The 27,236-nt window shown below is 35.7% G+C and overlaps 1 protein-coding gene across 1 annotated transcript; it reads left to right on the top strand.

Moving 5' to 3' along the window:
* The first annotated feature begins 3,538 nt into the window (after positions 1 to 3,538).
* Tgt (tRNA-guanine transglycosylase) lies at positions 3,539 to 18,460 on the top strand. Its single transcript, XM_069832376.1, has 8 exons — positions 3,539 to 3,880; positions 4,191 to 4,280; positions 7,737 to 7,890; positions 8,942 to 9,074; positions 13,956 to 14,117; positions 16,429 to 16,597; positions 16,696 to 16,890; positions 18,140 to 18,460. Exons 1-8 carry the CDS (start codon positions 3,740 to 3,742, stop codon positions 18,311 to 18,313), a joined length of 1,218 nt encoding a protein of 405 aa, XP_069688477.1. The 5' UTR covers positions 3,539 to 3,739; the 3' UTR covers positions 18,314 to 18,460.
* Positions 18,461 to 27,236: the final 8,776 nt, after the last annotated feature.

The raw sequence follows: 27,236 nt of genomic DNA, 5'->3' as shown, positions 1-27,236 counted from the left end.
TTTTGCGCGGGCAAGTCGTACGCAGGTTATTTGTTATCATTGGTTGCGTACGGCAACATTCCACAATACAATCAAATGCTCCGTGTCCATGTTGACCGTCGAAGTTAATGTCAACAAATACTGTACGTAAGTAATCGTCTTAACCCTCTCCCCATATCCCGACAGTAAGAAAAAACTCACTTCAGTACATGTTTTGAAGCAGTTCACATTCCTGCCACTATCGGCGTTACCGTACGTATCGGTACGTACTCTTCAGAATGAACGCCGTACTTGCTAGGCAACTTCTCTACCTCATAGGTTATACACCTCTGCGGAAGTGTAGGAAGATTGAATTCTCTCAGGGGCGTATTTTGCGGACTACCGGGGCTACCGGTGGTAGCCCAAGGAAATTACAAAAGAAAAAGTTTATAATATAACATAATGTAATAATTTTGTATTACCGTATTAGTTTTACCACAGTAATTAAAATTAAAGTAATTGTTAGATTTATATGCGCTCTCTGCTCTCGAAAAGAAACAAGTTGTCAAGGCGGCATCACTGGAGAAACCGCTGCCGCGAAGGGTAGCCTGTGACCATTCCGCTCACGTCGCACAACTGCCCGTCCCCCACTCCCTCCTGTTTCCATCGTGCACTGTAGGAGGGTGAGTTGCCGCTCTCGTGATCGGTTTCTTGGACGGCGCAAAGCAACAATATGCTTAGTACGCTAGCTCATTAATGTGATTGTGTTCTTGCAGTGCAGTATTTTAAATTTGTGATTTGTTCGAGTGTCTAAGAGTTATATTAATTGTGAATTATTAAGTTTTTAATTTCCCAATTAAGTGATATTGTGGAAAATATGGCAGAACAAGTTTCTGGAGAGGTTTGTGTTGAAACTGACTGTGTAATAGAAGGTTTATTAAAAGTGCCTTTTAACCATCGTACATACAACGAGAAAGTTGAAATTGTGAAAATGGAAAGACCAACTCCTGAGTTAAATTTGTCCATGGACGTAATAGAAAAACAGCGTGAGTACACACGCCATTTCACTTCAACATCATATGGTAAGTGGAATTGGTTGTGTGGTAGTTCTAAACTGTCTAAACTATTTTGCTGGCCATGTTTGTTATTTAGCCGCGAAACTAATGTGTGGTCAAAAAAGGGGTTTTCTAATATGAACTCCCTTCGAACGGCAGTCCTAAAACACGACAAATCAAAAGCTCATATTTATAGTAGCATGAACTTTGCAAACTTTGGGAAGACAAGAATTGATTTACAGCTAGATAAGCAAAAAGTTCTACACATCAACCAACACAATGCTCTTGTGAAAAAAAATCGGGAGATTTTACTGCGTCTTATTAACACAGTCTGCTTTCTAGGAAAACAAGAATTGGCTTTTTGGGGTCATAATGAGAGTGTGGAATCAGACAATAGAGGAAATTATATTGAATATTTAAGTTCCTTAAGTGAATTTGACCATTTACTGGCCAATCATCTTGAGAGTTCAACAGTATTCCGTGGTACTTCTCCCGCAATTCAGAATGACTTAATATTTGCTATAAGTGGGGTTATGATAAAGAACATAAAATCTGAAATAGAAGAAGCACCTTTTGTGGCCATTGTTGTTGATGAAACAAGTGACTGCTCTAATCAGAGTCAATTGTCCACTGTTTTAAGATACGTCGACAATACTGCCAATGTTCAAGAACGGTTTATAGGATTCACAAATGTCAGTTCGGGCAAAACTGCTGCTGCTTTGTTTCAGCATGTGGAAGGTATTATAGCAGAATACAATGTCGGCAATAAGTTAATTGCACAGACATACGATGGTGCTTCAGTTATAGTGGGAAATATTAATGGCTTAAAAACAAAAGTTCAAGAAAAGTATCCTCAAGCACTATTTGTCCATTGTTACAGCCATGTTCTCAATTTAGTTTTGCAACAAACTACTTTATCCATTCCAGAATGCCGCATTTTTTTCAAAACACTGTCGGGTTTAGCTGCATTTTTCTCATCACCTCCTAAAAGATCAGAAAAACTCAAGGAATTTATGAAAAAGAAACTCCCAAAAGTAGCACCAACTAGATGGAATTTTACATCTCGGCTTGTAAATACAGTAAAGGAATACAGAGAACAACTGACTGCTTTCTTTGAAAATATCATTTGTAATGACTCTGAAGAAAACTGGGATGATGATGTAATTGTGCAGGCTCAAGGATATTTGTAATTTTTCACACAGTTTCAGAATATATTTCTTCTTGAAGTCTATGCTAGAGTGTTCGCACATACAGATGTGCTCTACAATATTCTTCAGACAAAAAGTCTAGACATAGCATACTGCTTGCAAGAGGTATCAAAGTTAAAACATACTATATCCGAGTTCAGATGTAGTGGGTTTCCGTCCATATGGAGTAATATAGAAAATGAAAATTCTTCAGACAATACAATGGAACCACCATTAAAGCAAAGAAAAGGAGATGATGAATTGAAATACAGGCAGCTGTACTACAGCATACTACATCGTATGCACATGGAAATTACTGACAGATTTTCTGAGTATGGAAAGCTTCAGTTCACACATCTTCTAGATTCTCAAAAATTTTCTGCTTATAGAGAAAACTTCCTGAATGAGGCACTAAACAAATTATTTCAGTCCTATAACAGTCACTTTGATCAAGTACGTTTGAAAAATGAATTAAGTGTAATATATTCAGCAGAAGTCTTTGATTTTTCGAATAAACCTATCCATGAAATATTATCTGCCATATATGAAAACCAGCTGAACCAAGTTATTCCTTAAGTCCTTAAATTGGCAACATTAATTGTGACAATACCAGCTACGTCAGCATCGGTAGAAAGAACATTTTCTGCGTTGAAGAGAATAAAATCCTACTGTAGATCAACTCATACACAAGAACGTTTATCCGGCTTGGCACTGATGTCAATTGAAAAGTCATTTCTACAGAAACTTCGCAAGCGGCCCAACTGTAATTTCAATGACGAAGTCATCAAAGTATTTTCGTCCCAATCAAGACGTCTGGAATTCACATATAAATAGGTAAGGAATTTTATTATAGGGTTTTAAAAATATATTTTGTGTAATAATAGGGTCAGTGGTAGCCCAGACCCTTAAACCAGTATACGCCACTGAATTCTCTAGGCTCATCGCCTAGCCACATGACGGCATACAGCGACCCATGACACACTTTGAACTGAACACCCAATATTTCGAGAGACATACAGTAGCACTTTCATAGGTTATAATTAGGTTAGGTTATTTGTGGGAGCGACAAAAAAAATCGCTAGCCGACCAGCTATGCCTTATTTCGAGCGTACTCCGTGCTAAAGGAAAGCATTTTCCATAGCTCGATGAACGCAATTTCTCGCCGATTCAGGGCAAGAGGGCTAGCCCTTTTGATTCCAGGAGAGTCAAAACGTCTTTGGGGAGAGTAATTGAATACAGACATGTCAGCTCGCAAATGAGGAAAAAGAGGATAAAGCCCGGTTCCCACGTGCATGCTGGGAGCTTGAATGTTCCGAATCGTAAGCTACGATTCCGAATCATACAATTTGCCGATACAAGATTTCGAAACATAACTCATAGCCAACATTCGTCGACTCATTTGAATTGAATCATAGAATCAATCAATTCCAGGAATTATAATTCCTGAGCTGAACAGGCCTGGTGTCTGGTGTATGTTTTCTATTCGAAATTCAAATTTTCGTCAAAATTTTTGCGAACAGAAATAATTTGGCGCTTGTAATGAAAATGACAGGAGAAAGTAAAACAGCACTTTCTTTCAAAGTGAAAGCAAAGTGCGTAACCTCAAAGGCTAGATCAAGTATAATGTGTTTACCACATTGCAATGTAGATACTCCTGTTTTTATGCCGGTAGGAACACAGGTAAATCAATTCTATAAATTTTGTACATTAATTTATACATATAAATTCATATACGAGTAAGTATAATCTCGTACACTTTTTACGGGTGCTTATTATGGCTATAACAATTAATAAGTATTTTAAGCTCGATTATTATGAATCAACATAACCTCTATGCCTAGGCCTAACTCTTCTATAATATTTTGGGGATTACTGAATAAAATGTCTTGTTCCAGTACATAGATGTTAGAAATATCTTTGTCAGATGCTTTAATGTGTTGCATCGAATTTTTAAATTTACAGTAATAATACTGCCCTTTTGTTCTTTCAGGGTACAATGAAGGGCCTACTGCCAGACCAATTGGAAGCACTAGGATGTCAAATAATACTGGGAAACACCTATCATCTTGGAACGAGACCAGTAAGCATAATCTTGAGAAATATTTTAAATTAAATCGGTTGGTTATAATTAATTGAGTGAATGTAGAGTATCCAACGCCCACTGAACGAATATTTCACTTTTATCACTGCCAATGTTGCGCTATAATCGTATATGCAAGGTAGGCTATAACAAAAACCTAAACTAACCAAATCTAACCTGTCAAAGAAGCAACAAGTTATACTAACTATGTGTAAAATTGGCCTATGTCTCTATAGTGGGTGGGACATAAGTAACATTGACCCCTGTTCCTGAATCAGAGCGTCACAAACAAAATTTATAGCCTATACGATTTTTCATTTCGTCAAAATTGAACTATTGCTGAACTAGGCGTTCACCAGAAAAAAGTTGTTTGGAATTTTATTATAGTATCGCTCACTTACCCACATTTTCGAATTAGTCCTCTAATAGTGTTGTAATTTACCACTAGAACACATTATTTCATTGTAATGTTCTGAACTGAACCTGGAAATAAAATGAATAGCTCTGTGACTTAAACTATGGTTGTTTCAGTATTTCCCCAATCTCATATCATACATTCTTTTTGCGTCTGCAAAAGGGTATCTGTCGGATACAGAGGGGAGAGCCATTAATCCTTCCCATTGAAGGCTTTAAGGAACCAACCAATGTCCCATCCCTACCTTCCCGTGGTGCAGCTGTTAGTAAGCATAATTTTACGAGCTGAACTAAAGGGAGGGGCTACTCATCCATTAGCACTGGTCAGCTTGATGAGTTAATGACTGAATTTGGTATAATTTTCCTCTATCCAATACCTAATTCCCTCTTTACCCTTTCCTATCCAGTCCTCTGACTGAACTCTTACTTTCTTCGACCCCGACGGCATTAGAGCATTCGAGGCCTAGGGGTTCATTTCCCCTTCCTTCCTCCTCTTTCTACTTTTCTGTTCCTAGTGCTGACCTGCTATGGCACTAAAATCGTCCTCCAGTGGCTTAAGGAGGGAAAGCTGGTGATCAACAAGATCTCCTAGCTAGGTCCAATGGACCTGTCGACCAACAGCAGGTGTGGTCCTCCAGACATTCTGGGGGTTGTGTGTGAATGAAGTAGCCATCAAAACGTTAAAATATGGTGTTCACTTAAATCGGCTACAACTTGCCATTTAACTCCAATATGAAATGAGTACCATTAAGGTAAAATTATCCGGAGGTAAAATAGTCCCCCAATCAGATCTTCGGGCGGGGACTACTTTAATGGTACAGAATCAACAATGGAATGCTGGCGGTATAACTCAATCCCAAGGGAAAAAATGGAACTCTCTGCATCAAAATCCACAGTTAATTCCCGATTTACCACGAAAATCGTCTGTAGCTGCATTTAGATTGGCAACAGGCCATGATTGTTTGGCCAAACACCTGCATAGAATTGGAATATATCAGTCCCCTAATTGCCCATTGTGCAACTCGAACCAAGAAATGGATTCGGAACATCTCAAAATCTGTGCTTCATTGGCTAGTCATGATAATATCTTTGAAAAATATTGGAGTGCAAGAGGTCAAATGACTTTATTGTCAAACGCCTGGCATTAGAAAACAACAACAACATTCTTTTTGCATATATATTTGTTATAATTCTAGTTCGACAAATTGTTAAGCTATTCATACTGTTGAACTAACAAAATAAGCTTTGTGTCGTCTATTTAATTATTTATACCTTCAATATTAAGGCCTTGCATTGATATAATTTTCATGAAATTCTTTAGTTTGATCTTGGCCTGTGCAGAATCCATTTAGAATTTTCTAGCCAGAATTCTGGATGGAATCCAGTCATGCAGACAGAGGTGATATGGCCAAGTGGGCGATGCTCCATTTAAAATAATGCAAAGAATAAAAATCCGAATGTGCCAAACAAATCCGTTCTGATAAATGAGGACCTACATTTAGGCACTGCAGCTTTCAACTGTGCTGTTATGATGATAACGAAGTACAAAATGTTGCCAACATATGGGCATGATGTTTACCAGGAGAAATTTGTTTTTTCTTCTCTCCCATCCTCATTCACAATTGACGCAGTATCGATTTCAGCGATATTCCCTGAATCACATCATGTTTCTCCTTCATTTTGCTGTGATAACATGTTATGATATTGTGACAGCGACGTGAGATTCGAACTGACGACCAACGTCCCGCAAGAAAGCAGATCGCGCGGGGATGGCGCGAGGCGGAGAGAAGTAAGGGGAAAGGGCCTATGCGGCGAGAGAGTGGAGAGAGAGTGCGCGCGCATCTGGTGCTGGTAGAGAGGATAGGGCTCTGGATTTTTCTGGAGTGCCATCTCTAGAGACGCGTGGAACTTTCGAGGCTATGTCGCTGTGGTTATAAATTATGGACGCGAAGGAACGACAGCAGTTTTCAGTTGATTAGTCAGCCAGTCAGTGAGAAAGCCAGAGCAAGCAAGCCAGTCTTGTGTACCGGAGTTCGACTCGAGTGTGCTTCCGCAACTGTATCAGCATCCGAAGGCCTGAGTTCGAGTGCAGTGGACCGCAGTTGGAGGGACCTGAGTTCGAGTGCAGTGGACCGCAGTTGGAGGGACCTGAGTTCGAGTACAGTGAACTGTCTCTGAAGGTCTGTGGTTCGAGATACTGTGAACTCGAGTGACTGAGCTAGAAGAACTGTGAACTGAGAACTGATAGTTCTGATTTGTAAGTAGTGCTTTGTAAATATTAGTTAAGATTAACAGTTCATTGTTGTTCGTACTAGTCCAAGTAAATTGTCATTGTCATCAGTGGAGTGCTATAACGAATACTGCGTTGAGTGAAAATGCAATTGTTGACGAGAGCGTTTAAGGCGAATTGTAGAAAGGAATTATTGTTGTGACGAATAAATTACATTGTTGTTACTAATAAAATTTACAATATCTTTGAAACATGCATTTTCTTTTATTGCATTCAAACACCTGCTGTTATAGGCTACTCTGCAAATCTTGCATTTGACTAATGCAGTAAATTAATAAAGAATATAGTCACGTATTTCACTAGCAACATTTCGATTTTCTTTTGTTTCATATGGCTGTGTATGACCTGGTCACTTGTGGCGAGTGTAGTAGGCATTGCTGTATGATCCGCATTATCCAGTTCTGAATTATTATGCTAGTCATCTTTCTTGCATGTCATACTTTAATCAGGAGTAATGAATTCCATCTTACAGGTGCCTCTGACTCAGAAATGGATTTCTTCACATCACAGGAACGTCTAATGACAGTGTAACAGTCAATAATCAACCAACCAATAATTTTCAGTAAGATTAACTGGAAGACCACAGTAATTAGATGTTTTGAGTTAAACTAATTTATAGAACGTTGTTGTTAAATACTGTAAATAGGACCTCACACCACTGTGTATATGTCTTGTCGTCATTGCATAGTGATATTATTTTTTGCAGAAATGTACACGTAACTGTTTGTTGACTAAACCATGTTGCTTTTAAGGGACCGGAGTTAATTAAGAAAGCTGGTGGACTACACAAGTTCATGAACTGGAACAGAGCACTGCTTACAGATTCTGGAGGATTTCAAATGGTGTCCCTCTTAAAATTAGCTGAAATCACAGAAGAAGGAGTAAAATTTCAATCTCCTTACAATGGTAATTGTTTGCATGATAAATTATATAGATTACAATTATATTAATGGAATCATCACTGAATGATTTTTGTGTGCAATAAAACTAATTCGGTAATGGATGGCGATGTTATGAAGCTAGAGGTTTCATATGTTTAATTTATTTTGCCAAGTCTCATAATGATGAATAATTTAAATGTTACATATATTGTTAAAGAAAGTTTGGAAGGGTTTCAAAACATCGATAATGAAAACAGAATGCAGCTCTGATGTGCGATATTGCAAGTTACAGAATTAAATGAGAATTAGCAAACCCTCCTTTTAAATTTCGCACATTGTTAGATCTCCACACAGCAGATAGATAAATATGAAAACTTATCAGCTCATACTATCTGATAGGTTGGGATATGCGTATTTATTTATTCATTCATTTATTTAATCATTTATTAATTTATTTGTTTATTAATTTATTTAATAATTTATTCGTTCATTCATTCGTTTGTTTGTTCATTCATACATTCATTCATTAAATTTTTCATTCATTTCTCTAATTGCAGATACATTGAAATCATCAATCTGTATTTAGTATTAGGGGTATTTAGACAATGAAACAAAAGAATTTTGAATAGTGTGGTGTATAATGATTCTTATTTCCAAATAAGTATTTATTTATTAATTTCTTTATCAAATGGCTAGAGTTGACAGTAATGTCGTTTTCCCTCTAGTTTTCCAGTACAAGCTCATGAAGACTTCTTCGTGAGGATCTGCACACAATAGACAGCTTTGTACTGACAGCACCTTGAAATTAACCACAGCTTCTTTTGCTTCCTATCAATTTGATTTGGTTCGAAAGTTCTTCAACCTTTTCCTGTTGCATTCCTCCTGCTACATTCGGAAATTCTTTGATTTTTTTGTAATGCCATACTTTCTTTTCTATTGGAATGTGAATTTTCATTACTTTTCTTGTGAGGAAGTCTGCCATTTCGTTTTTAAATCTTCCAGTGTATAATGTTAACCATTGGAAACCTAACCATTTCTTCTGACTTTTTTGGTATTTCATTATAATTATTTTTAAGGGTCGGAGGAAATGTTAACACCAGAGCGTTCCATAGAGATTCAGAATTTGATAGGAGCTGACATAATTATGCAACTGGATGATGTTGTGAAGACGACAACAGTTGGCCCTCGAGTTGAAGAAGCAATGAATCGGTTAGTTCAAAATTTTAAATACTATCAGATATTACATGTTTAAAATTTGCCTTTTTTATATAGCATAAATTACTAATGATAATACATTAAAACTTGTTAAATTAACAACTTTTAATGATGTACTGTGTTGACTATTGAAACTTAAGAAGGTACTATATCTTTGTGACTAGTTTCGGCGTGGTTTCCTACATTATCAAACATTCTTGTGAGATTTTGCGTGTTCCTCCTTCATTTCTTGCTGGGTGTCGTTGTGGGAGGTGGTTGTGTAGGTAATGGTGAAAGTGTGTTTGTGATTAGTAGTGTTGTGTTGAAAAGGGTGAGCGTTTTGAAATTCATTTGAGTCTTGAGTCATTGCCGTTGAGCATATGTTGTGTTTGTGTGTATACAGGGTGAACCGTAAATAATGTCATTAATTTGAGGGGGTTATTCTTTGAGATATTTCAAAGAGTTTTAATATAATTTTGCTCGTTTTTGTTTCCTTTTCGAGATAAAAATTATTTCATATGAAACATTTCATAGCATGTTTTTGGGAAGCTATTCATTGAATTAGCAATATGCTCAATCAGTTTAAATGAACAGTGTGTTATGATAATAAATGATTGAAAGAATTTTAGTTTTGTCCTTTAATAGTCTCTAGACACACACCTTCATCTCAAATAGCAGAAATAAATAAAATGCTCTCTCAACTAATAACACTCAATAAAAGAATTGTATTCCAATGGATACCATCCCATTGTGGAATCCTGGGAAACGAGAATGCGGATGCTTTAGCAAAGAAGGGCAGCACTGCTACTTACAGACCTGTTACTAAATCTACGTATTACCACAGTCTACTATATACAGTCGCGAAGCTCAATATGTAGTAAAAATGCAAACATGGGTAGTTGCCCACCACTAGGATCGCTACTATCGCCTCATCATTGCAGATCTCTCTCCTAGCAGACGACAAAATATGTTACACTTTCGTTGTCGTGTTCTTTTGGAAAAATTAACACTTTCCTTCCATTATTGAAATATTAAATGCATAAAGTTAATTTATTATTTTAATGAAGTATATTAAATTCCACGATAAACTCGAAGATACTTCCAAGAAATAGGTTAATATAATTTTTGTTTGTGCAAAACGAACTGAAATTTACTATAATAGCTTCACTCATTCAAGATTATAGCGATAATTAACTATGAAACCAATAAATATTAATTTTCATTTCCCTTTACAACAATAATAATGGAAATATGAATTAATGGAGTGACTTACGTGTACCGGTACTTGTAGTGTAGGCTTACGTAGTTAACAAAGTGGGATGAGGTTAAGCAATAATGATCACACCAGAATTGGAAATAAAACGTGATCAATAAATTTTATTGTAACAGACTTTTTCTACGTCTCTAGTAAAGCAATATATAAAAATAACAACAAAATTAACAGCTATAATTAAAAACATATCCTTTGAAAAAAAAAAGTAGGCCTAAGCAATAATAATCCCACCAGAATTGAAAATAAAATGTGATCAATAAATTTCATTAAAATAAACTTAATTTTTTTCTACGTCTTTAGTAAAATAACACATAAAAATAATAACAAAATTAATAGCTACAATTAAAAATATATCCTATGAAAAAAAAGTAGACCTAACCTTCATTTCTCTGGAAATTTAGCAGCCTAAGTGACAGAACTTTAACCGGTATCTATTGTCCTTTCGGTTAGACTGAAACATTTCGTTGTGAAATTTAAGGATATAATGTATTCTAACAGTCACAAAGAACTTCAAAATTAAGAGTTTTGTTTCTGCGCAGCATTCTTGTGGAGACCCAGGAACCTTTCTGAATCTTTCGGAAATCGGAAAAAGGATAACTCTGGCCTCTTTCTCTTACTGTTGCTACAATTTATAGCACTACAAACGTCTCCTCCTTGTCCCATATTATTATTCCAATTATTGTATTTTAGCCATTAACATTTTCATTACAACCAATAACGAACATTTCACAAGCATCAATGTGAAATACGCAACGAGCTAGCACTCGATAGAAATACGACACAGTCCAAAGTCGACCATGGACAGTCTATTGTTTCTAGTTGCAAACCGCTTGGAGCGCTTTATCACGAGATTTGCAAAAAAAAAAAAAACACCTCAAGCTTCGCGACTGGATATAGTAGACTGTGGTATTACTCTGTGAAAAGATTTATTAAATCTATATACTTAGACTTCAACAAACAAAATTTGATAACACAATCTCAAGGGAAAAAATGGAACTCTCTGCATCATAATCCACAGTTGATTCCTGATTTACCACGAAAATCGTCTGTAGCTGCATTTAGATTGGCAACAGGCCATGATTGTTTGGCCAAGCATCTGCATAGAATTGGAATATATCAGTCCCCTAACTGCCCATTGTGCAACTCAAACCAAGAAATGGATTCGGAACACCTCAAAATCTGTGCTTCAGTGGCTGGTCATGATAATATCTTTGAAAAATATTGGAGTGCAAGAGGTCAAATTACTTTATTGTCAAATGCCTGGCATTAGAAAACAACAACAACAGTTTTGTCCTTTAAATGTGCAGAAATTTGATGTGAACAAATGTAACATTGAAAAATTCTTTAGCAGAATGAGAAGTTTCAATAGTTTGGATAAAATTTTTGCACAATTAAAGGACAAAACTAAAATTCTTTCAATAATTTATAATCATAATACACCGCTCTCTTAAATTGGCGAACATATTGAGAATTCAGTCAATGACTTTCCCAAAACATGCTATGAAAAATTTCATATAAAACAATTTTTATTTCGAGAAGGAAGCAAAAATGAGCAAAATTGTATTAAACCTTTTTGTTTGAAATATCTCAAAGAATAACCCCTTGAAATTAATGACATAAATTACGGTACATCCTGTATATGTATTTCCTACTGTTCTTAGTATCTTTAGTTTTTATTAGTTTTAGATTGTGTAATCAAGTTGACTTGCCTCTACACTTTAATTATATAATTCACAAAATATGAAGCTTCTTTCAGCAATCTAGCCATGTTATTGCTTTTGCTACTGTTTGACACTAAGGCTATGCTTATATTGGTAAAATAACATAAACTGCTTTTATTTGGAGAGTTATAAATTTCTATTGGTACTTCAGGAAAGATTTTGAAGTTCTATAGGCTTAAGGAGTAAGTCATAGATAAAGAATAATATAGTTTTGTCCATAAAATAATTTATTTATTTGGCTGTGGTGGAATACAGTCTTGAATGATTATTTATCTAGAGTATCATTCAGTTTTCAACATACAGTTTTGCACATATGTATGTAGGTCTACTTACATTTTATACATACTTGCTTACATTAAAAAAATAAATTTCTTTTAAAACTTGTTTATTGCCCTCATTCATTTTTCTCGTACTTTCTAAAAATAAGTTCATTTTGTAATTCTTGATATTGTAGATAATATAATTTCATTGTGATGATGTAACCATACCTTTTTCGTACAACTGCGTTTACTCCAATCTTTTTTTTTTAATACTTATGACAGGCACTTGACTGTTCATCATTCACCCATATGAATCCAGTTGTGTAGACCAGTTTACCGACAGCATCATTGCCCAGGATGCGCTGTGAGAGACTTGTGTGTTACTTGGACCAGGGGCTTGCCCAACACAAGTTATAAATTTGGGGCTTCACTGAGGATTGAACCCAGGTCCCAGGTCCACAGGATTATAAGTCTAGCATTCTAGTCACTAGACCACCGTGGCGGCTCACTCCAATCTGTCTTAATATGTCATGGTAACAACTATGCGTTAGATCTTCTGTTTTGCCAAATAATAGACATCTGTCATTTTCTATATTACCCCTAAAACATTTCAGTTTGCACTCTCCTGACCTAAACCATACAAAATCAATTCTAGCATTTCTATCACATGTCATTATATATGGTTCTTGACTTCATACATTTTTAAGTTATCTATAATTTTGTAGGAAAGTTTTGTTACTCATGTAACTAAACTTTTGTTGTTTTTCTATATCATTACACTTTTATCTAATAATATTTCACTTTTCGTGATTTTATCTCCACAGTTGACCCAGTCCATTTCTATCGACTTATTTTTTTAAAGCGCTAGACCAATTTATTTCATTGTCATTCGTTGCCAAATATCTATAACAGATCTTTAACTATCTCTGTGTAAAGATTATTAAGTTTTGGTGCTACAGAATTCTCTGTTATGGTTATTATTTGTTAATAATGAAGAAAAATTCGCATCGACTCTGGAGATCGAACTCGGACCCTCAGTTCTACGCATTGGGTACTCTACCACTGAGCTGCACTGAGGCTCAATCCACAACCATAAGGGGAAAACAAAAGGAGAAAGATTCGATCTGTGGATTGAGCCTCGGCGTAGCTCAGTGGTAGAGCACTGGGTGTCCAGGATTCGATCCCTGGCGGCAGAACGAATTTTTCTCCATTATTAACAAATTTAACTATCTCGATAAAAGAATGGCGTTTATTGAGATATGAACCAATTTCAAAACATTCAGATGTGGTCGCCATTTTTCTCCTTTATCATTAGTAGCCTCCTTTTTGGGAATGAACAGCATTTAGAAGAAAATCTTGCAGAATATCTCCAAATTTTTTTAAAAGCTTCCACAGTGGCAACAAATTGCAGAATCAATACATCAATCCATTTAGAGTTCTATGGAAATAAAGTAATCTTTCCTGACATTTGAGTAATCCTATATTATGTTGTTTTGTCTCTAGTATTGTACAAGTGCTGTTTTTGTGATGATAAAAAATTAGATTACTATGTGTAAATTCTAAAGTTCGATATATTCTTATTTTATTACAGTTATGCAGTGTTTATTTAAATAACTATTTTAATTAAATTTATTACTTGTAGCACCATCAGATGGCTGGACAGATGTCTAAGTGCACACAAGAATCCAGACACACAAAATATCTTCCCCATTGTGCAAGGAGGACTGGATCCAGACCTACGGACCCAGTGTGCAAAGGCACTTATACAGCGGGAAGTTCCAGGGTTTGCTATTGGTGGCCTGAGGTAAATACTCTGAAACCTATCATTTGCCTGCAACTAATTTTCCTGTAGGTGGCAGCAGCATCGACAGAATATACTCTTTGCCAACGGTCATAACTCTCTTTGTAGCTAGTAAATTGAGAAATCGAGGTGCGAATGTAAATCTAAATAGATTTTTCTGTCCTCTTTAGTAATTATAGGTCCCTTGACTTTCATAATGTAGCTAACTGTAAAATCATTATTATTAAGTTTTATCATAATTATTTTGTAATAAAATAGTTTTAAGTATAATATAAGCACAGTCTACTATATACAGTCACGAAGCTTCGGGTGATTTTTTGCAAATCTCGCGATAGTTGCTAGCCGCTTGGAGTTCTGTGAGTACTAGGAACAATAGACTGTATCACTGCCATCGTGATCTAATACAGGCCGTAAGGCAGACCATGTAACTGGCTTAACCCGATCACGAAGAGCGGCGTTTCAACCATATAAATTAGTTGGAATGCATAAACAGTAACATATGTTTCTCTAAAATGTAGTGTACTTCCATTAATAAAATTTAAAACAATGATTATGAGACACTTCAGACATAATTCACTTGCGAGTTAAGATGTAATATTATTTATTGTGTGAAAATTACGTTGTTCGTATGTGTAATATCTGCCTTTATTTCGATTAAATATTGCGAAATTCGTGTACATTCATTTATGCACGATTCAATAATTTTCAATTGCACCGCATGCATATTTAGATATATTGAAATTATAGATTATGCTTACTGTACCAGTTGCCCCTTTCTGTCTAAATTTAATGATCTCCAATACCTTACCATTCATATGAAAAGTATAGGTTATGTTTACTGTATTTAACTTATATTCCTAAATTCGCAATCATACATTATAATTAAGCATAATGTCATGTATGATACCCCGGACATTCAATTTGTCTGTATTTTAATACTACAATTGAGTACTGAATTATTGTATTTATCTACTACCTAAGAAACGAAGTAACACAATGGTACGTACACTAATTTCATAGGAGTGGTATGGTAAATGTTTTGTCTAAAATTAAGGAATGTAGATGTGCTAAACTGAAATCACAATATAAATTCTTTTTTATTAAACCTCAAAATAGCTTCCATTCTAAACTTGAAATGTTGACGCGAACAGATTATGTTACTCTTCACATTAAAATAATACAGTTTTGTAATTATTTCTGCAACATATTATGCAACAAGAAGTAAACGGAACTTATGGACACATTACACTAAATAAAGCTTAGCAATGATACGCAATAAAGTTATAATATAATATTTCACTGAGCTCCATACACTGAAATAGAAAACCCGAACAAACATTACGGCCTGGTCTAGATCGAAAAGGCATTGACTGTGCCGTATTTCGCATTGTTATGAAAAGCTATGTAAACTGTGAAATGTTCGTTATCGGTTGTAATAAATGTAAATGGCTAAAATACGATAATTTGAATAATAATATGGGACAAGGAGACGTTTGTAGTACTATAAATTGTAAGAAAAATAGGTTAGAGTTATCCTTCTTCCGAAAGAACCAGGAAGGTGAGTTTATAGAATATAATATATATTTTATGAAAATAATATATAAACCTTATGAATTTTCATATTTCAATAGTGGAAGGAAGGTGTTAATTTTTCAAAAGAACACGATATCAAAAGTACAATACATTTATGGTCTGTTAGGGAAAGAGTCTGTGATGAGGCGATAGTAGCGATCCTGGTGGTGAGCAACTATCTATGGATGCATATTTCAACTGTTTATGTTTGCATATTTAGTAAGTATTGAGCTTCGTGACTGTATATACTAGACTGTGATATAGGTCTAAATCTGTACTGTAAATATTTTGTAATAAAATAGATATTTGACCTAAATTAAAGTATGGGATGGGCAAAATGAAACTGGCCCGTGGAAAATATATATGAAATATATGAATTTATGTGTATAAGACTGACGCAGAAATGACCCTGACAATACAGAAAGCCGTGATTTCGATGCAACAATGGTTTATTAGATATCAATTAATACTCTTGAAAGAATGTTAAATGTTACAGACCCATAATACATGTAAATATTACAGATTTTTCTGGCCAGTTTTATTTTGCCCACTCTGTATAATATAGGCCTAAAGCTAAATCTAAGTACATGTTTTCTGTCCTCTTTTTTCGAACAATATCCTCCTTTTTGAAGCTTTGTGTCCTCTTTTTTTATCGATGTGAATCTGGTCACCCTACCTAGAATTGCTATTGTCCCAGCGTGTAACATTTGTATTCATAATTGACAATTTGTGTTTATTTTAGTGGTGGAGAGAGCAAAAATGATTTCTGGAAAATGGTGCATCTTACAACAGAATTACTGCCAGAAGACAAACCCCGGTACCTGATGGGTGTGGGCTTTGCTGTAGACTTGGTTGTGTGCTGTGCACTTGGAGTGGATATGTTCGATTGTGTGTTTCCAACTAGAACAGCAGTAAGTACATGTTCCTTTAAACTACAGAGGCTATTTAGTTTTTAGAATATAGCAACTGATTTACATAAGTTAGATTGTGCTTTGGTTTTTATTTGCAGAGATTTGGATGTGCCCTTGTTTCCAACGGACAGCTGAACCTCAAACAGAAGAACTATGCTAAAGATTTTAGACCAATTGATGAAGAGTGTGACTGTTCAACGTGTAAGAGATACACCCGAGCATATCTACATTCCATTGTCACTGTTGAAACTGTTGCATGCCACTTACTTTCTGTACATAATATTGCTTATCAGGTAAGATAATTGTATTAATTGAAAGGTGATTTTAGGCAGAATGTTTCACTAAGTTATATTGGCAAAGTTATGCAAAACATTGAAGAAGAGTCGTGGATTTAATGTTCACATCAGAGGTCTGCATCGGACATTTTCGCTTGAGCGCCAAGTAGTTCATAGCATAATCTGATAGGTAGCGCATATGCATGATGGGTAAAATTGTCACGAGCGATAAATCCTCGAACGGTATAAGTCGAGCGTTAGACATTCGTTCTTGTTACAGTGATGAACTGTGTAGTAACATCATAGATGTTTATCATTTCAAAACTTTGCAGTGTTTAACTAACCTCTCCATAGTACAACTACAAAACTTGCTTTAAAATGTAATGTAAATATTGTAGGTAAATTGTTTTTTTTCCACACAGGAGTGATTTTGTTTTTGCCACATCTGATAGATGTTATTGGATGTAAATGTAATTATTATAAACGGAGAACACATTCACGATATTGCAAGAAATGTATCAAGTTTTCTAGTAATAATAATAATAATAATAATAATCTCTAATAATTAGTGTATCCATCTTTGCGTCTGTAACATTATTATATTTTCTGTGACGTTATCTCTGTACTAATATTGTTATTACTCTACTGCTATATCAATAATATTTTGTAAAACGTTTCTACATTGTCACAGTATATAGGCGGAACACTATGTATGGACCTATCATATTATATACGTGATAAATCAAATATTGAATAATTATTAATTAGCAATAATAACTGTATATCGAAGTTTTTCATACTATTTTATTTATAATTTCATGTTCCTGTTTTGGTACGTTCCATTGACTGTTCCATTAAACGTTTGTCATAAACGCAGAAAATAAAGCCTTATTTTTACCGTGTGAGCAAAACATACGTGTATCTTATCTGTCGCCTTCCATACAAGATAAGACATGTCGGTGAGATGACCTTGTACTGTGCTTCTATTTATTACGAGCGTATCACGACCGATCGTATCTCAATCGAGGGTGCGACACTCGACCGAGTTCAAGCGAGCGATTTAACTCCAACCCAACAAAATTTTTATTGTAAATGATTTCCTACGTTTTCTTATCTTAATGTTTTTTTCTTTTTCTTTCCAAGTGTCACAAAATTGTTTTGTTTACTTATTATTCTTTATGAATTGATTAGTAGGCCGATCTATCGAACCCCTATTTAGGGCGGCTTTTGTTTCTACAAATTATCTAATGGAAGATTTTTTTTTCAGCTACGGCTCATGCGTTCCATACGCGAGAGCATAGAACAACAGTGCTTTCCAGACTTTGTTTGCAACTTCATGCTTACTATGTATCCAGACAAGAACTATCCTCAGTGGATTATTGATGCTCTTGATGCGGTTGGCATTCAGCTTATGAAAGTAGAGACTGCAGCTGAAAACTAAGGAACTGTGTGTACGGTTTGTAATTAAGAAACCTATTTATTGCTGTCGATAACATTTATGTACCTACCAACTAGGTGAATGTATTTACATTTTTATACACTATTTTAAGCTATTTTAAATATTTTAAAATAAATATTTTAGAATTTTTTATGTAGTCCTCTATCTTTCCTAGGAAAAATTCCGTCTTGTGGTTGTGCTCATTTCTTTCAGACGCTTCCTGGTTTTTGACCTCGATATATGTTATGTTTATGAAGTTTTTTCCTGTTTCCTAAATAAAGTCATCCTTACCATTCCTGCGGTGCGTAATAAATATCTTAGTTTTATAGTTTTATCTTATCGTGCTTTTCCTTTATACATTGTTCCTTTATTCTGCAGCAATAAAAAAAAATCTGCAGATAAACTTTTTAAACAGAAAATATTCAAATAAAAACATTGACCTTTTATGTCACATTTATTAAAATGTATTACAGATGAGAAAAAATAAATTATCATCTCCTACTCCTCTTCCTCCATGTGTTCATTTTCTCTCATTTCGCCTGCTGGGGTTCGAGCCTGGGTTACCAGCATGGAATGCCATTGCTTTAGCCATTTGGTAAACAGCCCAGGTGTTAATATTGAAATAAAAAAAAAAAAAAGTTTTTTTTTAATTTTTTTTTAAATTTTTTTTATTTTTATTTTTGTGACAGTATAGAAGTACAATCAGGGACATAATATTGAATGACTCGAATATTTTCTAAGCCAAAGAATGCCACATTGCAGATGGTCTGAATCGAAAATTTGGTTTATGTGATATATTCGCTTCACTATTGTGGAATCCTGGGAAACGAGAACGCTGATGCTTTAGCAAAGAAGGGCAGCACTGCTACTTACAGACCTGTTACTAAATCTACGTATTACTCTGTGAAAAGATTTATTAAATCTACATACTTAGACCACAGACTACTATATACAGTCGTGAAGCTCAATATTTAGTAAAAATGCAAACATGGGTAGTTGCCCACCACTAGGATCGCTACTATCGCCTCATCATCGCAGATCTCTCTCCTAGTAGACGACAAAATGTGTTACACTTTCGTTATGTTCTTTTGGAAAAATCAACACCTTCCTTCCATCATTGAAATATTAAATGCATAAAGTTAATTTATTATTTTAATGAAGTATATTAAATTCCACCATAAACTCGAAGATATCTGCAAGAAATAGGTTAATATTATTTTTGTTTGTGCAAAACGAACTGAAATTTACTATAATCGCTTCACTCATTCAAGATTATAGCGATAATTAACTACTATGAAACCAATAAATATTAATTTTCATTTCCTTTTGCAACAATAATAATGGAAATATGAATTAATGGAGTAACTTACGTGTACCGGTACTTGTAGTGTTGGCTTACGTAGTTAACAAAGTGGGATGAGGTTAAGCAATAATAATCACACCAGAATTGGAAATAAAACGTGATCAATAAATTTTATTGTAACAGACTTTTTCTACGTCTCTAGTAAAGTAACAAATAAAAATAACAACAAAATTAACAGCTATAATTAAAAGCATATCCTTTGAAAAAAAAAGTAGGCCTGAGCAATAATAATCCCACCAGAATTGAAAATAAAACGTGATCAATAAATTTAATTAAAACAAACTTAATTTTTCTACGTCTCTAGTAAAATATTATTATTCCAATTATTGTATTTTAGCCATTAACATTTTCATTACAACCAATAACGAACATTTCACAAGCATCAATGTGAAATACGCAACGAGCTATCACTCGATGGAAATACGACACAGTCCAAAGTCTACCGTGGACAGTCTATTGTTTCTAGTTGCTAACCGCTTGGAGCGCTTTATCACGAGATTTGCAAAAAATCACCTCAAGCTTCGCGACTGTATATAGTAGACTGTGCTTAGACTTCAACAAACAAAATTTGATAACACAATCTCAAGGGAAAAAATGGAACTCTCTGCATCAAAATCCACAGTTAATTCCCGATTTACCACGAAAATTTAGATTGGCAACAGGCCATGATTGTTTGGCTAAACACCTGCATAGAATTGGAATATATCAGTCCCCTAACTGCCCATTGTGCAACTCAAACCAAGAAATGGATTCGGAACACCTCAAAATCTGTGCTTCAGTGGCTGGCCATGATGATATCTTTGAAAAATATTGGAGTGCAAGAGGTCAAATGACTATTGTCAAACGCCTGGCATTAGAAAACAACATGTTTGCTTCACTTTTCTGTTTAAATATTACAGTCTATGCAGATCGTGAGAAGAAATTAAAATAGTCTCTTCTGAACCACACTACATATCTTTAAACATTTTCGCCCACTCACTGTACATTATCATTAATTTTATAATGTTCCTTTATCAATACGAAATACTGTTGGTATTCAAGTAATTCTGTAAGCTCCATTTTTTTTTTTTTCAGTCTTCCAGGTAAAATGAATGAGTGGTAATGGGAAAATATATTTTGATGTCAAATGAAATTAATTATTCTACTTCGTCGTCTTGGTGATGGTAGTGGGGGGGGGGGGGAATCGCTTCGTTCATAACTTTCAATTAAATTAATCTGGAGAAGGAATACCATAAAATTGTCCCATGTGAAGTAATATGAACGGTTTTCAAATAATTTTATTAATTTCTTCAGAGTCCATATTTTTTTATAGAAAAGAATAGAATGGATGATATTGCGATGTCTTTTAATGGTAATGTTTAACACGTTTGATCAGATGGAACATAAATATGTATATATAGTGTTTATTAAGAAGAGCTTGTCTTGGCATGGCTTTTTGAGAGCTGGACTTAATATGGATCTGTGCACTTAGGCATACTGACTCAAAGTGTTCCATATATATGAGATTATTGTCGAAATCCGACAGGAGACATTCGTGAATCCGACGCTGACAGGTGGGGCATTCTGCCTCAGCCTTGACAGCCAGTTTCCATCCTCAGACAAGTAGCTGATAAGTCCCAGAGCCTCAAGCCTTTCCTATATCAGCATTGGAAATCCGTGCTACCCTCAAGGCTTTACCCCTGCCTCTTTTAATTAAAGTATTGCGGCTTATAGATGAAATGAGGCAAATGTAGAGTGTGTTGGTGGAATGATGAGTGAAATGGGAGTACCCAGAGCAGAACCCTCTCCGTCTCCTTTGCCCACCACAAATTCTATCAGGACCACGTGACTTGTTAAGAGGGGATTCACAAACACTTGGAGGTTCATCATAGAAGATATTCTTTTTTAATATATGAGCCGTTCATAGCAAAAGTGGTGTAAGTCAAAATTGGGTAATGAGGTTTAACCCTTTGAAGCACAAATTTATTTTTTATGTTTTTCATATCATCGATCATACCAAAGCTTCAATCGATTTTTTTTTCAACATTTTAACTCTGCACACAATTTCAGAACACAGATGGCACCTCTGTGTATACTCAAGAGGTGGTTCCTTGGTGGAATATCTGTGGCATAAAATTTAGAAAGAAAGAAAACGGTGGTTCTTCTGAGTAACCACTATGCTTAAAAGGGTTAAAGTAAAAATTCTGTAAAATACAGCGCAAAGTAGCAATTAATATGTCCTTCGTGCTATCCACTGACTACTAATAGTTTAAACAAATTGAATATTAATTGCTGCTTTGCGCTGTATTTTACAGAATGTTTACTTTAACCCTCATTACCCATTCTTGACTTACACCAATTTTGTTCTGAACGGCTCATATATTATACAGAGTGTTCAAAATGTATCGAATATTACCCATAATTTTTTAAAATTTCATTTCACAAATATATATATACACACAAACACAAAAACTTTGGAGATAAGCCATACAATATGATACCAGTGTTCGAAAGAAGTTAGTTATTTAGGCATACAGAGCGTGACAGTAAAATTAATTTTTTTAAATGGTACTCTATATTAAAATTTACATATTCCGAATCAGCATTAAATTTTACGTGTGATCGTGTAGAAAACACTTCAGACACATTAATCGCATTAATTATTTTTTACTACTGAAACATTTTTTATTACTATGTTCAATATTGTTTATGTTTCTAAATACAAAATAAATGTTAATAAGAAACGTTTTTACTTATTTTGTAAATCATCTCGCGACCCCTCTCAACCCCTTACATGACCCACACTTTGGAAACCGCTGCTCTATGTTGTACGGGTGTTCAGTTCAAAGTGTGTCATGGCTCGCTGTATGCCGTCACGTGGCTAGTCAATGAGCCTAGAGAATTCAATCTTCCTACACGAAAATATTTCATTTGATGCTAGTCTTGTAACATAAATAAATAATACTAATATTCCCCCTGTCCCGCGCCGTGGCGTCGCGGTCTAAGGCATCCCGCTTAGGACTCCCGTTACGGAATGCGCGCTGGTTCGAGTCCTCATGGGGGAAGAAATTTTCTCATGAAATTTCGGCCAGTGTCTGGGACCGGTGCCCACCCAGCATCGTGATGCACTTGGGGAGCTACGATAGGTAGCGAAATCCGGTTGCGAATACCAGCTATAACGGCTGGGGGGATCATCGTGCTAACCACACGATACCTCCATTCTGGTTGGATGATCGTCCACCTCTGCTTCGGCATGTGGGCGTGAGGCCAGCAGCCGGCTGGTCGGTCTAGGCCCTTCACGGACTGTAGCGCCACGGATTATTATTATTATTATTATTATTATTATTATTATTATTATTATTATTATTATTATTATTATAATATTCCCCCTAGGAAGGTGTATTACTTATCTGCCAGAGAAGTTGCCTACCAAGTACGGCGCTCATTCAGAAGAGTACTTACCGATACGTACGGTAACGCCGGTAATGACAGGAATATGAACTGTTTCGAAACATGTACTGAGGTGAGTTTTTTCTTACTGTCGGGATATGGGGAAAGGGTTTTTTTTTAAATAGATTGTTTCTTCTTAAGTACCAGGTCGGATTTGACCCTTTCCTTTTAAAAGAAGTGTAGGAAATCATATGGCAAGTTTGAGCTTAAATATTCCAAGGCAACGTAACTCTACCAATAGTAGAGTGGAGCAAATTGATAATGTCATGTAAGAGAAATCGGTATATTTCTACTTATTAGTGGATTTGAATGGTTGTGGAGGGATGCTAGAAATTTTGTACGAAGAGTTTTGATGATGTAAGCTGAGAAATCCAGTATGTCAAGATCGTCGTACAGTTGGCTATTTCGGATGAGATAGTCCGCTCCAGTGATGGTTCGACAGATGGCTCGTTGAAGACCGTCTAGTCGTTGAAGATGTCGCGCATTTGCTTGAGCCCATATTTCGCAAAAGAATGTCATGTAGGATTGAATTAAAACTTTGTACAACATGGTTTTGACATTTAAAGATATATAGCTCTTGAAAAATGAGTAAAGAAGCATATATCGTTGGAAGGCCTTCTCACGAATATGTGAGACGTGATGTTTAAAAGTAAGTCTCTTATCAAGAAAAACTCCAAGATACTTGACGGTAGTTGTGAAAGGTATGTTTTCATTTTGAATGGTTAAGGACTGTACTTGCCGCGGAAATCTTCTTGTGAAAACAACTGCTTGCGACTTGGAGCCATTTGTCTTAAGACGCCATTTTGTGGACCATTGTATAATAATATTTAAGGCTTCCTGCATTTGTAGACAAGCAAAATGAATGTTTATATGCTTCGTATAAATAACAGTATCATCAGCGTACAGCGTAAGTTTACATTTGGGATGAATTGATATATCACGGACATATGCACAGTACAAGGTTGGACTTAAAACTGATCCTTGAGGAAGGGGAGAGGGTTAAGACGATTACTTACGTACAGTATTTGTTGACATTAACTTCGATGGTCAACATGGACACGGAGCATTTGATTTGTATTGTGGAATGTTGCCGTACGCAACCGATGATAACAAATACCCTGCGTACGACTTGGCCGCGCAAAACACAGTTCGAAAGAGGTTATGGTAGCACACAGACCGTACAGACCGCACAGACCGCCATCTGTTGCTACGACGTTCAAGTTATACCGTACACATTCTCAAGTTCAGATTGAACCCCTTGATTAATAGGTAATTTCTCTGACACAAAAGCTGAAACTCGCTTCAAATCGCTGACTCATCAACAGTGACGTCATGACACACTTTGAAATGAATACCCAGTATTTGGGACAAACACTCGTCTTCATGTCTTACGTTTATGACAAGATAATTACTCTTTAGTAAATTATCACACAGACCCTCTTGCCCTCATTTTAAGTCCCACTATCTCTCTTGATTTAACGTAACCATAATAAAACTAGGTTACGACCGAAACAGAAGTCGCATACTCTCGAATATATACATTTTTACTAATCATTATTACGTTATAAATCAGTAAAAGAAATTTTGTTTCATGACGTCTTTCTGTGGCATTCCGACAGAACAAAGGAACAACGACATTTGCTATGTGCATTAGTAGATAGGCGCGCGGTTAGGTAGTAAACACGTACTGTACATATTTATTCATAGTGTCCTGCCCAAGGCCAGGTCTTTCACTACAAACCCAGCATTCTCCAGTCTTTCCTATTTTCTGCCTTCCCCTTTGTCTTCTCATACGATCCACATATCTTAATGTATTGTCGTCCATCATCCAATATCTTCTTCTGCCCTGAACTCTTCTCCTGTTCACCATTCCTTCCAATGCATCCTTCAGTAGGCAGTTTCTTCTCAGCCAGTGACCCAACCAATTCCTTTTCCTCTTTCTGATCAATTTCAGCATCATTCTTTCTTCACTCACTCTTTCCAACACAGCTTCGTTTCTTATTCTGCTTGTCCATTTCACACGTGCCATCCTTCTCCATATCCACATTTCAAATGCTTCTAGTCGTTTCTCTTCACTTCGTCGTAATGTCTATGTTTCTGACCCATGCAATGCTACACTCCACACAAAGCACTTCACTAGTCTCTTCCTTAGTTCTTTCTCCAGAGGTCCGCAGAAGATGCTCCTTTTTCTATTAACAGCTTCCTTTGTCATTGCTATTCTCCTTTTTGACTTCCTGGCATCAGCTCATGTTACTGCTTATAGTACATCCCAAGTATTTGAAGCTGTCCACTTGCTGTACTGCCTCATTTAGAATTCGCAAGTTTACCTTCTTTACTTTCTTTCCTATGACCATGGTCTTCGTCTTGTTTGCATTTATCTTCATTTCATACTGCTCACAGCTGTCATTTAGCTCCAGTAGCATATCCGTTAGTATCATCTTCTCTTCTGCTAACACTCCTCCCATATTCTGAAAACAGTTCTTCACTAAATCCTCGAAGGTGATAAAGGGCATCCTTGTCGTACTCCTCTCCCTATTTCACTCCCTTCTGACATTTCTTCTATCCCTACTGTGACTCGTTTCATATAAAGGTTACTGAACAGCCTCCTCTCTTTCCAATCCACGCCAATTTTCTTCAGGATTCCCATCAGTTTATTCCACTCTGTCAAACGCCTTTTCTAGGTCCATAAACGTTCATTAAATCATTAGTATTCTGGAGAGAGATTTATATGGTTTTCTGAAGACCGTAGGAAACGTGACGAGTACAGAGGTCTTCTCCTGACATAAATTCTAAAAATATATAAATATGATTGGTATGGCATTTTAACTTCATTATTTTATTCTATTCGTTCATTTTAAATTATTCATACATGTTTACCTTATTATTATCGTCTTTCGAGGACTTCCGTTGGAAAACAAAAGACATACCGATATATCTACAGGTACGTTTTTCCGGGTGATAAGCTGGGGCCGGATCCGCTATGTAGCTACTTAAAAACTGTTTGAATTGAAGGAAGCTGACTACAAAGAAATACATCTTTACATTATGTGTGCATTGAACCGAAATGATTATCTCGAATACTTTACGCGGATGAGACCAGTGGTGGCTCGTAATAAAATGTTACGTGTGTCCACAATTTTGTGTTCCAAAACCGAAGATAATTTGAAATAGTACGTTTAGCCTAATATGAAATGTCATGATTCCAATGTTTCACTATCGAAAAACCATATATACTAATAATAATAATAATAATAATAATAATAATAATAATAATAATAATAATAATAATAATAGTAATGTTCCGACAGTGAGAAATGCTGACACCTACAGACTACATACAGACTAATAAATTTCCTCCTCGAAATATAGCACGTGAACGATAGGCATCGATGCACCTGACATCTGTAGGATAGATTCACTGTTCACTTAACGCTTTGTGCTCTTGACGAGTCATAAGCGGCCAGCGAAAGACAATTTTCTCCCGCGCATGCGTGAAATTCCTGCAACCTTCTTGAAAAGAGCACGGCTTGTACGTGAACGGATGTTGCCAAGTTTACATAAGAAGTTTATGCAAAGTGCGGGAAGTTTAAAATACTCGATTCTGATATTATGCATCCCCACTACGTCAATACGGTATTAAATAATAAAACTAGTCGTGCATTAATGGAAACAAGGTGTTCATGTGCTCTTATTGACGCACCGCCCCTGGATGAGACCCATTTTGCTCTCAATGCTGGAGTCAATATTCACAATTGCCAAATATGGACAACAGACAATCCACTTGCACAGACTGAAGTCCATTCTTGGCATATTCCATAACCACTTAGTTCATCTTGAATGCTAAATTTGTTTGGCAATTGTATTAATTTCAACCATGATAAATTAGTTGCTTTATAATAACCCCACAGACATGCAAAATGAAATTTCGAAAATTATTCGTTTCTCAGCAATGACTAGCAATTCTCGTATGGCTATTGCCGTCGCTTTGGACTGTTACGTTCACGTAATAACCATAGCTTTACGTCACGAGTGCAGAAATAAGTCACACAAACTCTTATTAGTCTTTGTGCCATAAATCAGTGAAGTAAATGTTTATCTGATTCATGGCGTTGTTTTCCTTGGCTTTCTGTACGT

This window comes from Periplaneta americana, chromosome 8 (genome assembly GCF_040183065.1).
Source record: "Periplaneta americana isolate PAMFEO1 chromosome 8, P.americana_PAMFEO1_priV1, whole genome shotgun sequence".
Classification (NCBI taxonomy): Eukaryota; Metazoa; Arthropoda; class Insecta; order Blattodea; family Blattidae; genus Periplaneta; species Periplaneta americana.
This window is presented reverse-complemented; position numbering and strand designations above follow the sequence as displayed.